The following is a 13,003-nucleotide window of genomic DNA, read 5'->3' on the forward strand; positions in this document are numbered from 1 at the left end:
GCAGCTCAGAAACTAAAAGCAAAGTCAAAAACAACAAAATCCTACCCCCTTGAAGTATTTTATGAAAATAACCTTAAGATTCGCTTAAACTTTTTTTAAATGCTCATACCCAGGTAAAATGCTATTTAACCCAATTGTTAATTTAGCCATTAATTATTCTAAGAAGCTACAATAGAAGTTCCCAGTCTGTATGGGCCACTACAATTCCATAATTTCATGTCCCTTATCTGAATTTGTCTCATTGCATTTACCAAGTGTTGGTTACAAATTTGTTTTAATAATGTCAGGTCTATGTTGAACTCTATAGGTAGGAGAGCCAAAACAGCTTTCAGTTTTAAAAAGAATCACTTGCTACTTGATATTATTGAACTTGATTGTATCACTACAAAGTCATCCCGCAATTAATTTCCTTTTCCTAATAGGGCATGTGGCTGGTAATAACAGAGCACCCCTCACTCCTGGAGCACAGGCTCTGCCTCACATTCATTCAGAAGGTCTCCTGGGTTAAGTCTGACCCTCCAAATCTATAATAATAAAAGCATAACATGCTAATTAGCCAGATGTCCTTCCAGGCGACCTTGTGGACAAAGCCGAGGCTGTGAGGGAAGCCCGGGTCCTGGGTGCTGGCAGCTGGGGGAAGGCAGGCCTACTCTTGCACAAATTTTGTGCATCGGCTTCTAGACAAGTAATAATTAGAAAAACTCAATGAGGGCACCCAGTCTCTCCTTTTAGAAGGTACTCCAAAGAATATGCCACTGCTACACACAATGTCAAGCCTCATTCACATCTTCCAAGTTGCCCTTGGGTACCACAGGACATATCAAATGACTTACTACATTTTCTGTGGTCTAGAAATCTGCCAAACTGAAAGTGACAGTTGTATACTGGTTTCAGGTTTCTTTTTACTTTTCTTTCTTCACTGTCCATAAACATGCCCAGGGAACTGTGTACTTGTGCGGCACGGTCTTTGCCCCTAGACATACATGCCAGCAATGCTCTTGAGAGACAGGTTTGCAAGGGATGCATGTTAATGTTCTGTCCTTAGTAAAGACACTAGGTACTTGAGAGGGTTAGGGAATGGACGTAATCACGGGTCTGAAGGCTAGAAAGGCTTCTTAGAGGAGAGGGAGACTCAAGCTGGCCCTGTAAGTAAAAGTAACACACAGAGAAGGATTACCTTCTAGACAGGGGAAAATAATTATGTTAATAAAGCACCAACCTGTAAAACAACCTGAGAGAGAAAATCAAACTAAGTTTCGTGGGCATTTTTTGGTCCTATGGGAAGAAAATTAACAACCAATGGTATAAAATCAGATGGCTATAAGAAGTTAGTAGCTAAAAGGTGCAAGGTATAAGAATGATATTAGGAATTCATTCACAAAGAAGTTATTTTTGCTCCTAAAAACTTCTGGCAAAGGGGTAAATTACCTAAATGTTAGATATTATTAGATCCACATTGCTATGAGTATTAAGATCCTCGCTTGATGGAAAATTTTAACCCCAAAACATAAGATGATACCCTGAAATTCTCTTTTAGTTATAACACTAATATATTGAGTAATTCCTACTGTGCATGGTTTGTCCACAAATAAAATAAAACCAACCCCCACTGGATTTCCCAAGGAATTCTTCCTAGGGTTTTCAGAATAAGCATTTTGAGCTATTTAGATGATAGAAGCAGGTCTCTCCACTGAAGAGTGGGAGTGAGGCAGACAGAAGCTGAGCTCCTTCGGTTTCCAATCCCCACCAAGATTTAAAAGCTTAAAGGCAAAAGAGAAAATATCACTTTAAGAAAAGGAAAATCAAACTGCCAAGATTTATTTGACTTTTTTCTTTCACAGAAAATATAAGTATGCAATGTAAACACTGACATGGGAAATAAAGCACAAGGATCAGGAAGACAAATCCCTCGGACAATCTCTTGCTTCAGTACTGGACTGCTTCCTGATAGTATCTGCAGCATGAGCCACCTGGCCATGTGCATTGGGAAAATTGAAGGCAACGTTCACTTAGATTAATTGAAACACCAGAGAGCCTCTGAAATACAATGCCATTCGGAAGTCTGATCTTTGTCTTGCAAAAAAAAAAAAAAAAAAAAAAAAAAATTAAAGCTGAACACGTGTGCATTTACCAACTTACCAAGGCATGTAATTTAATGTAGGAGCGTAAGAATGAATTAACACATGAGCTTTAATATGCCTGTGCAGGCAGAGATGAAATGGTGCCTCTTTTCCCTCTCCAGAGAAAATAAAATTAACCAAATTAAAAGCAGAGCTGCCTGGCACTGGGCAGGAGGCAGCACAATCACAGTGAGTTCTTACTTCAGTAACCCCCAGGAAATGCAAACACGAAGGGCTGCCATTGGTGCTTCGCCCTAATGGTCACTCCAGATCTAATGTTGCAGAACCACATGAAGTTTTCAAGGTTCTCTCCCAGAACTCAAACTAAACAAGCAAACAAACAAACAAACAAAACGATCCAAATAAATAGTTGGGATCAAGACCCACCTTGATTTAAAACAATCTGTTTCTAAACTTGAGTTCAATAATAAAGAGTATGGGCTTCAATTTTCTGTGATTATCCCAAGAGATTAGCATGACCAGTCTTCCTCCGGCTGGGTAGTTCTGTTGGTTAGAACGTCATCCCAATATGCCAAGGTTGGAGGTTCAATCCTTGGTCAGTGCACATACAATGAGTGCATAAATTAGTGGAACAAAAAAACAAAACAAAACAAAACAAAAAATCAATGTCTCTCTCTCTCTCAAATCAATAAAAAAATAATAATAATAATTACCAGTCTTCTTTCTTATCAGATGGCAACTACCCAGTGACAGGCAAACTTTGACAATAGATGCCTATTAACTCAGTTTGGGACTCAGTGCCATAAGATCCGGTTTCAGATCCAGCTGCTTCAGAAAACAGAGATCTGAGTCCTGGTATTGCCACGTACACCCACTCCCGCACTCAGCTCCATAATCAAAGGTTATTACAAACAATTATAGTCTTTCATTCCTTGATACTCCACAATCTATGGAGAAATAAGCACCTCAGACACGCCATCCTTATAATGGGCAGAGGGGACAGCTCATGCTGAACACTGATTCTCTAGAGAAATGTTACCCTGACCAGGTGTTTGGAACTTTACCCCGGCAAGCTAAGCTCCCTGTATTGCTGAGATTTATAAATGTGTTTATATAAATATCATGTGCACAATTCATCATAACAAAAAACATTCATTTTCTACTACTCTGACCTACAGCATTTGGCACAGTGTCCTGCAGTTGATTGTGCTCTCATTAAAGATATACGTAGAACAGAGAAAACCAAAAGCAGGATTTAAAAGGAATAGGAGCTGATATTTCCCAGGAATCCCTGAATCAATCATGACCTTTGTTTGTGCTATGTTACAGTAAGTTCCTGCTCAGAAGGCTTTTTATTTTCCGCATGCAAGATGACAGAATAGATCAGCGTTGTACTACTGCGATTAGAAAAAGCCGCTCATCGTGGACCTCTCTTTCGGAATTCTCCTATTTACCTCTGCAAAAAAGTAAAGGGCTTTAGCAACTCGGTGCACTATTAAAGTAGGCATGGTAAGATATTTCAGTGAAAATTCTCTATCCTGTAGTCAGACCAAATGGGCCAATATTTGGAAAAAGTAATCAAGGATTGAGAATTAAATGGCAGAAGTCTTTACAGCAGCAAGTGGGACCCCAGTTTATCTCCACCTTCCAGTTATTCTCTATGGTCCAGACCTGTTGCCTCTCCAGTGCTTCAACTGGATCCCAATCTCCCTTCAGAGGGGAGACTTGCATATGGCCACTAGCCATTCCTTCCCTTATCATCTCTTTTCTCCTCTCTTGGGATCAGTTCCTATTGAAAGCCCTTCTCTTTGAAAAATGAAAGATGGAAACTCTGAAAAACAAATTCAGCCTCTTTGCAGATACCAGACATAATCACCCTTGGGAAATAAGGCACCTATACTGTGATGCAGATTGACTACAGAAATGGAACTACTACGGAACCCTGCCTGGCTACAAAGGAACAGGACTTCCAAAACACGTGTTCCTGTCACTGCTGTGGTGAGAGTCTAACCAGCAGACAGTGGAGGCTCTGGAGAACTCAAAGGAAAAACAGATAAAATTCTTCATTAAAGCAGAAAGTCAGATTATCAAGCTGGTCCCTGGACAACCTCAGCATTCTTTCAAGTACTGTTTTCACAGTCAAGTGAGAAAATATGGAAGAGCACTAGATGAGAAGCAGGGCAACGTAGGTTCTAGTCCTGGTGCTACTATTTAACTGGTCATGTGACCTTGGGCAAGTCACTTTACATCCCCTCTCCCCCTGTAATCTCGGTTTCTTAATCTTTAAAATGGGTATAAAAACACTTGACTTGTCTACTTCACATTGTGAATGAGGATCAAATGAGATAGTGCAAAATGCTTTATAAACTGTGAAATAATGTATGTAAAGGTAAAGAGAGTACACACTTATTAAAATATTCAGTCATTATAATTGCCTATCTGACAAGAAGTGCCCATGCAGGATGTGCTTGGCAATGTACAGACTTAAAAATAGTTGCTATAAATATACACTGGTCTTTTTCACTAGGGTTGTTTAAAAAAGGGAAATTCTTAATTTCCTCAGAAATGGCCACAGAATACATTACTTAAAAATGTGATATTATCCAATTCTATCCAATTGACAGAATTAATTTTCTCCAAATGTGTCCTGTACATGTGTTCCTAACTCCACTTTTCTTCCTATTTGCGTTGCTTTCCGTGGTTTGAGGATTGTGTAGATTGCATACACTGTATACTGGTCTATTAATAACTTTACACAGGGAAGTTTTGAATTCAAGAAACAGCATGCTAAAACTTAAGAAACAATCCACATAGTTACAGTTTGTTGTAAAGGAAATAAAATGAAAATAAGTGGCATCCTAAATAATGCAGTTCGGCCACCGTTCCTCACATCGCTGCCTTTTTCCTGAGGCACCTCCAGGACAGCCTCGTCCTGGGAAGCGCGTTAGAGAAACTGAGTCTTGCTGGAGGGGAAAGGACATGTAGGCTGGCAACTAGGCTGTGCTCATTCTCAGCACTGGGGTGTGAACAAGAAGGTCTGCGAGAAGCTGCCACACGGCTTTGGTGGAGAAGCCCATCGGCCCAGGAGAGGAGAGCTAGTTCTCGGGTGCCAGGCCAGAGCGTGGAGAACAGCTTCACCAGCCACCCAGTTCAGACTTTCAGTTCTTCCTATGGGCTGATTCTGCTCTTCTCCGGTCTGGTAAATAATTAAACAGAAGAAAAACAATGAGATGTGGAACACTGTCTACCTGGACTTAGGGCCTTTCTCTGCCCAGCTGCCGAACGTTACATGCAGAACAGACACGCAGGCAGGAAGTGAATGTGGGTGACGGTGACCAGCCCAAACACCCGGAATCCAGGATTGTGTCAGGTAGCCTTTATTACACGTTACAGTGATGGCTGGGAAGGAGTCCTGCCATGGAACCACTAGAGCAGGATGGCTGTCCGAAGGGCCACAGGCACACGTGCTGCTAACCTCCACTTTTCTTCCTGGTTTGCTTTGCTTTCCGGGGTTTGAGGATTGTGTAGTTTGCATACACTGTATACTGATCCGACAGGAAGGGGACATAAAATGCCCGCAGCAGCTTTGAAGATCTGAAAAACAAGGGGTGGGGGAAAGGAGAATTTTACCATTTGAGAGAATTTACTAATGGTATTGAAAATGATTCAGGGAAATAAACTAAGTGCTCTAGTAAGGGTATTTTATGTAAGCAACACAGAAAAGTCTGTTATTTAGCTACTAGTAATCAAAACCAAGTACTACCTTGCTACCCATACCAAGAAGACAGTCTCCCTGTTAAGTCACAGTATATCCTTCAAAATAGCTCTAGGTCTTCACTTAGCATTAGTATATACCATAAAAAAGTTCCAAGTCAATCAAAGGGCTGCTATTACTAAAATAAATACTTAATACCCAATGGTTTCTGCAGCTAAGAACTGTAGAGATGCTCAAATGATCCTGACTCCAGCACTAAATTTTCCTAGAGAGATAAAGAAAAATATGTCCGGGCTTCCTGTGCAATGTTCCAGAAATTCTTTTTTTCTTTAGTTTTTTTATATTTATTTATTTAAAAAATATATTTTATTGATTTTTCACAGAGAGGAAGGGAGAAGGATAGAGATCTAGAAATATTGATGGGAGAGATACATCGACCAGTTGCTTCTTGCACACCCCCAACCGAGAATGTGCCTGCAACCAATGTACATGCCCTTGACAGAAATTGAACCTGGGACCCCTGAGTCCGCAGACCAATGCTCTATCCATTGAGCCAAACTGGTTTCAGCTTTATTTATTGATTTTAGAAAGATAAAGGAAGGGGGAGGGAAACGGGAGAGAGGGAAAACACACACACACACACACACACACACACACACACAGATTTGTTACTCCACTATTTATGCATTCATTGGTTGATTCTTGTGCCCTAACCAGGGATCGAAACCACAACTTTGGTGTATCGGGGCGATGCTCTACCCAACTGAACTACCCAGCCAGGCTCTAGCAATTTAAAAAAATATATATTTTATTGATTTTTTACAGAGAGGAAGAGAGAGGGATAGAGAGTTAGAAACATTGATGAGAGAGTCATCGATCAGCTGCCTCTTGCATACCCCCTACTGGGGATGTGCCCACAACCAAGGTACATGCCCTTGACCAGAATCGAACCCGGGACCCTTCAGTCCGCAGGCTGACGCTCTATCCACTGAGCCAAACTGGTTTTGGCTCTAGCAATTCTTAAGTCAAAGAGAGAGTCTTATACACAAGCTCATGTCATGACATGTCCCTGGCAAGTTATAAAATGTACATATTTGGCCGAAACCGGTTTGGCTCAATGGATAGAGCATCGGCTTTGGGACTCAAGGGACCCGGGTTCGATTCTGGTCAAGGGCATGTGCCTTGGTTGCGGGCGTATCCCCGGTGAGGGGTGTGCAGGAGGCAGCTGATCGATGACTCTCCCACATCGATGTTTCTAACTCTCTATCTCTCTCCCTTCTTCTCTGTATAAAATCAATAAAATATATTTTAAAAAAATGTACATATTTGTTATTAAAATACAGGAATAGATGAAAACCTGAATTTCTGAAAAATACTTCACATTTATTGAACACTTAGCATTGGACAAACTCTGGAAAAAGTGCTTACACTTTTAAAGATACTATTTAATCCAGCCAATAACCCATAAGAGGAAAGTGATATTATTACCCCTATTTTATCGATGGGACCTGAAGCTTACATAAAGTAACTTGCTCGGGGTCACACAGGAAGTCACAGAGCCCTCACTCAAATCCAGCTTTGATTCCAGATTCTGCACTCAACCCCTATGGTTTATCCTGTATCCTGGGAACAGGCTAACAGGATTCATAACTTCGTAGACAATGTGGCAGTGATCGTTTCAAATTATGTATCAAGCATTACTTCTTGACTGTGATTTCTGAGTCAAAACATCAAAGCTGACCCAGTTACTGCCACCCCAAATGAGGAAGCTGCAGAGTGTTCCGCTGCCAGTCCTTTCTCAGACTCGGAACTTGTAAATGTCGAGTCAATGTGGCATTTGCACTGGCAGACTCCCGCAACGCCTGCACACAATGATATCGTGCTTGGCATACACACCTCTGAGAGAGGCTCCCCACTGGGACCCTGGCAGTGCTGTGTGCTCAACAGAGATGCACTTCACTTCACCAGCCAACCGCTGAAGGGCTCTGATAAAGGGCTTAGAAGAGACACGAGATAAAGCAGAGCTCCTGCAGACAACCAACAGGAGGAGGAAGCACCTGCCTGAGCCAGAAAGAAGTGAGTGTATTCTTTCTGCCCGGGCTACACAGATAAGGGGAAGGTCAGAGCGGAGGGCTGTAGGTCGGAGCAAACTCCTGCGAGCTTAGGTGTGGTAAAGAAAAGCCAACACTAATTTAGGGCCATTTCCACTCCACGATAAAAGCTTCATTAACAGAGTCAGCACACATTGCCAGTCAACTCAGTCCCTGGCATAACATTGGGGCCACTGGGCCCAATGTTAGTGTTTGACTTTCTTTTTGGAACCATTCCTTATTATTTGGGAGGGTCATTATTTCACAATGTTTATCTTTTTAGAGTCTTCCAAAGAACAAAGAGAGATTATACTGACTTAAAAAAACAAACAAAACAGAATAAAACATTTTATCTTGTAATTACCATATGGATCCATTGTACCCTTTTATAAATGTAAGCTATATTGTAGGATCTTAGTGGTCTAATTTTTCCCCCCTGTATCTTGGATTATTTACAACTGTGCTTTTAAAAAAATAAAGACTCAAGTAATAAGAAAAAGGAAAATGATGAAATTACCAAACAGAATGCAAAAGTAAAATAAATAATCACTATTGCATTTTCCTTCAATTTTCTTATTGCATTGCCCAAAGTATTGCATCATCATTAAATAAGGTATGAAAAACTAAAGACATTATCTTTGCTTTCATTGAATAGTGTTGAGAATTCAGAATTTTATAAATAGTGGTCCATTATGGCAATGAGAAGAAAACTGATAGAAGACATTTTACAAGTATTAGACAAAACAGTAGAGGAATGAAAAGAGAAACAGCAGCACTCAAGACTCTGATGATGATGGTGAAATTGATCTAACAAGCAAAATTTGCCTGTGCATCTTCAGATGACAATATACTGGATGAATTTTCTCAAACTCAAGAATAAATGAGTAAATATATTTCCAGGAACAAAAAGGAAATAAGGTATTTTCATTTAGTTAGTCATTCAAAGGGAAAGACTTTATCATGCAGTATTTTACAAGAACCTGGACCAAAGAGGAGACATATGTAAAACACTATATATATATATATGGCTAACATCAACAAATCAACAAACGACAAGTGTTGGCGAGGTTGTGGAGAAAAAGGAACCCTCGTGCACTGCTGGTGGGAATGCAGACTGGTGCAACCACTGTGGAGAACAGTGTGGAGTTTCCTCAAAAAACTGAAAATGGAACTCCCATTTGACCCAGTAATCCCACTCCTAGGAATATATCCCAAGAAACTAGAAACACCAATCAGAAAGGATATATGCACCCCTATGTTCATAGCAGCACAATCTACAATAGCTAGAATTTGGAAACAGCCTAGGTGCCCGTCAGCAGATGATTGGATCCAAAAACTATGTTACATCTACACAATGGAATACTATGCTGCCATAAAAAAGAAGGAATTCTCATCATTTGCAGCAACCTGGATGGAATTAGAGAACATCATGCTGAGTGAAATAAGCCAATCAATGAAAGAGAAACACCACATGACCTCACTCATTTATGGATAATAAAGAACATTATAAACTGATGAACCAAAATATAGATATAGAGACAGTAAATCAACAAGCAGACTGTCAAATTACAGTGGGGAGGGGAGGAAGATCTGGGGGAGATAATAGATCAACCGAAGGACTTGTATACATGCATATAAGTACAACCAATGGACACAAAACTCTGGGGAGGGAGGGGATGTGTAGGAGGGAGGGAGGGGGGCAAAAAAAAAATCAATAAAATATATTAAAAAAAAATATTTGCTTGCAGAGACAAGTAAAAGGGGAGGGGTGAGTCAAAGATGGCTTTGACCCTCTGAAATGGTTTTCTGCACCCACCTGTTCAGACAGCTGTGGGGGAAGACATTGCCCAAAGGGATAACTCCTTGGGACCTTCTGGACCCGTTCAGAAGACAAAGGAAGGGTTTGGAACCCTGGCTGATGTCTGCTCAATAACACAACTGAATTTATCTAATGAAAAATAAGAAAGCATTTTCTAGGAGGAACTCATCTATTTCTTTTTTAAATATTGTAATGTTCTGTTTGACTATGATTTTAAAGAAAAGTCTTTTTCAAAATCATAGTAACATAGACTACACAGGGGCAGCACTGAGATCTCAGGGAGTTCTTCGGTGTGACATAAAAGTTGTGCATATTGGTTACAGTGCTGGTTATATGAATGTAAACATCCATTAAAACTGATTGAACTGTAAAAAAAAAAAAAAAAAAAAAAAAAAAAGAACCTGAACCATCCTATTATGTTAACAGGGCATCTGATCACATTTTTGCATCTCTTATGAGATCCGTGTGCCAAATTTTATTTAATAAAATAAGTGGATACATGCTGAAGACAAGTTCATATACCAAGGTGACTGGAAGGATATAGATGAAAAAGAAATAAAAAATTCAATTGAAGTTCTGAGCAGTGTGGCTCAGTTGGTTGGTCGAACATTTTCCTGTGCAATGAAAGGTCACCGGTTTGATTTCCAGTTAGGGCACAAATTCAGGTTGTGGGTTTGATCCCCTGATACCTGGCAGGGATGCATGCAGGAGGCACCTGATAGATATTTCTCTCTCACATCACATCGATGTTTCTCTCTCTCTCCTTTCCTCTCTCTATCTCAAATCAATTAAAAAAAAACATATTTAAAAAATTCAATGAAATCCTGGCCAGTGTGGCTCAGTTGGTAGGAGCATCGTTCTGTACACAGAAAGACCTCAGGCTTGATTCCAGGTTAGGACACATACCTAGGTTCAATCCTGGGCCCTGGTTGGGGTATGTGCAGGAGCAACTGATCGAAGTTTCTCTCTACATCAATGTTTCTCTCACTGTCTCCTTCTCCTTCTCTCAAAAAAGTCTATGAAAATGTCCTCAGATGAGGATTAAAAAAAAGATTTCAATGAATTGATCATAAACTGATCAATTACAGAGCAAAAATGATAGCTGCCTTCTCTTTGACAAAATTGAATCATTAAAGGTTTCAAAAACTTCTTCAAATTTTGCACTTTGATGATACAAGTGCAAAAACAACCAGAAGCAATAAGTTAGAACCTATTAGAGATGTACCTGAAGCCCAGAACCAGAATTTTCAAGATGGATAGATTCTATTTTAGAATTAACATTATTTATCTTTCACGTCTAAAGCCACTAATTTCTTCAAGATGAAGTGAGGAACAGTGAATATACACACCTCTGAGCTGGGATGGGAACATTCTGTGATTTTTTTTAAACAAAGAGAACAAGTTAGGTTGAATTCCTCATTTCTAAAACTATCGCTGCTGTTCTAAATGAGTTTCTTTACCATGAATAGCTTTAGTGTGCTAAGCATGACTAGGATTTTTAAATTGGTATACTGTACTATTGCTGGAAAAGTGAAAATGAACTTGGTTATTTGCCTTTGAAAAACAGTTGAGCACTAGAATAACATATGTTTCCATACATGTGGAAACAAAGATTAGACTGAATCACAAATTAGAACAAAACTAATACCTATCAAAACTCATACAGCTCTAGCTGGTTTGACTCAGTGGATTGAGCATCGGCCTGTGGACTGAAGGGTCTCAGGTTCAATTCCGGTCCAGGGCATGTACCTTGGTTGTGGCACATCCCCAGTAGGGGGTATGCAGGAGGCAGCTGATCGATGTTTCTCTCTCATTGATGTTTCTAACTTTCTATCCTTCTCCCTTCCTGTCTGTAAAAATCAATAAAAAAATATATATGTATTTTAAAAGGATTATCTTTATTAAAAAAAACAAACACAAAACTCATACATTGTCTGTAATTATGTGAAATGCCCTGAGGAAGCACAGACAGCATAATTTAGGGAGACGTACAACATATGCCTCTATCGTGGAGATGGAAATACTTCACATACCAGAGAGCAAGTCACTCAAGAGATTCAAAGATGAAACAGACCTGGACAAAGCTATTGTCTGAATAGCATAATTAGCTGACAGCTCGGAATGTTTTCTAATTAAATTACCAGCCATATTTATCAAGGTTAGGAAGTGTTCTGTGGAGACTTATCTGCTCTTGCTGATACCAGTGAAGACTGGCTGCCAGTCCCTGATGTCTCTAGTTCAGCAGGCACAAAAGGAAATGCTGGGTCAACTTTTCATTTTAAAAAGAAAACGTCCTAGTACTAAGGTACTAAGGTTTTCTCTTTTATTTTTATCCATCCATCCACTCATCTAAATATTATGGCCATGTGGACCTGTAGTCTAATCTGACTGCCAGTTCTTCCTTTTTGAAGCTAGTTTTCTCCCTCTGTGTATCTCTGTCTCTTGCTCTCTCTCACACTTCGCTCACATTTCAGTTACACTTTCTACAACCCTCAGGGGAGAACTGAATTTTCACAACAATCTTCTGTTCTGAAGAGAATCTCAGGATTCCCTCAAGACTTTATCTATAGCCAAGCTATAGTCCTGAGAACTGTTCAAAAAGCTGGTATGTAGTAAAAACGTGACTGTACTTTAATATTCTTTAACAGGAAATGGAGTGAGGGGCATTACACTAATGGTCGGTAAGTAACACAGAGGTAACATTTATTGCACAAAAGAGAAATGAACACAGGAGTTACTTGCTACACTAATACTCTACTAGAATTTCAGTCCCTTGAGGAGTTAACTTGACCTAACTTCTATCTCTCTAACTTTTAGAACAGTTCCACATCAAGTGCTTAATGAATAACCTGTGAATGAATGAATGACTATGCCCAGACTCTTAAATCAGAGCATTAGTTTACCTCACTCACTTTTGGCAATATTCATCTTCCACAAGGAAAAGGAAATAACAAAACTAATATGAAGTTCTTCTTCCTCTTCTCTTCCCAAAGATTCAGTCCTAAAGCCATTAGGTGGGCAGAACAAAGTAGGAGCCTCTGGTGTGTGGTGGGGCAGTGGTCCAGGAGATGTGAGAGCACAAGGACTTGTGGAGGGCATTCATATTAGCAAAGAAAATATAAATGCTAAAGGTCAAGTAACTTAACCAGGTTTCAGTTTACGCAGTATATGCTCAATCATCATTACCCATTGACCAAAATGACATTTATTTTCAGCATGCATTCCAAAAGATCCTTGGCATTCCCTGAATGCATTCACAGTTTTGACTATTTGGTATCAATCTCCAAAAATCCATACT

The 13,003-nt window shown here is 39.8% G+C and overlaps 1 protein-coding gene across 1 annotated transcript in view; it reads right to left on the minus strand.

Annotated features, from left to right (window-relative positions):
- Positions 1 to 1,782: 1,782 nt before the first annotated feature.
- The window catches only part of ALG9 (ALG9 alpha-1,2-mannosyltransferase), a 77,283-nt gene continuing 66,062 nt past the window's right edge, over positions 1,783 to 13,003 (minus strand). The window contains exons 15-16 of the mRNA XM_084893897.1: positions 5,557 to 5,675; positions 1,783 to 5,277 (exon numbers count right to left, since the gene is read on the minus strand). Of these exons, the coding sequence (XP_084750023.1) occupies positions 5,240 to 5,277; positions 5,557 to 5,675 (157 nt within the window). The 3' untranslated portion in view covers positions 1,783 to 5,239. The remainder of the gene's footprint in view (positions 5,278 to 5,556; positions 5,676 to 13,003) is intronic.

This window comes from Pipistrellus hanaki (genome assembly GCF_964339955.1).
Source record: "Pipistrellus hanaki genome assembly, chromosome: 9".
In the NCBI taxonomy this organism is placed as follows: domain Eukaryota; kingdom Metazoa; phylum Chordata; class Mammalia; order Chiroptera; family Vespertilionidae; genus Pipistrellus; species Pipistrellus hanaki.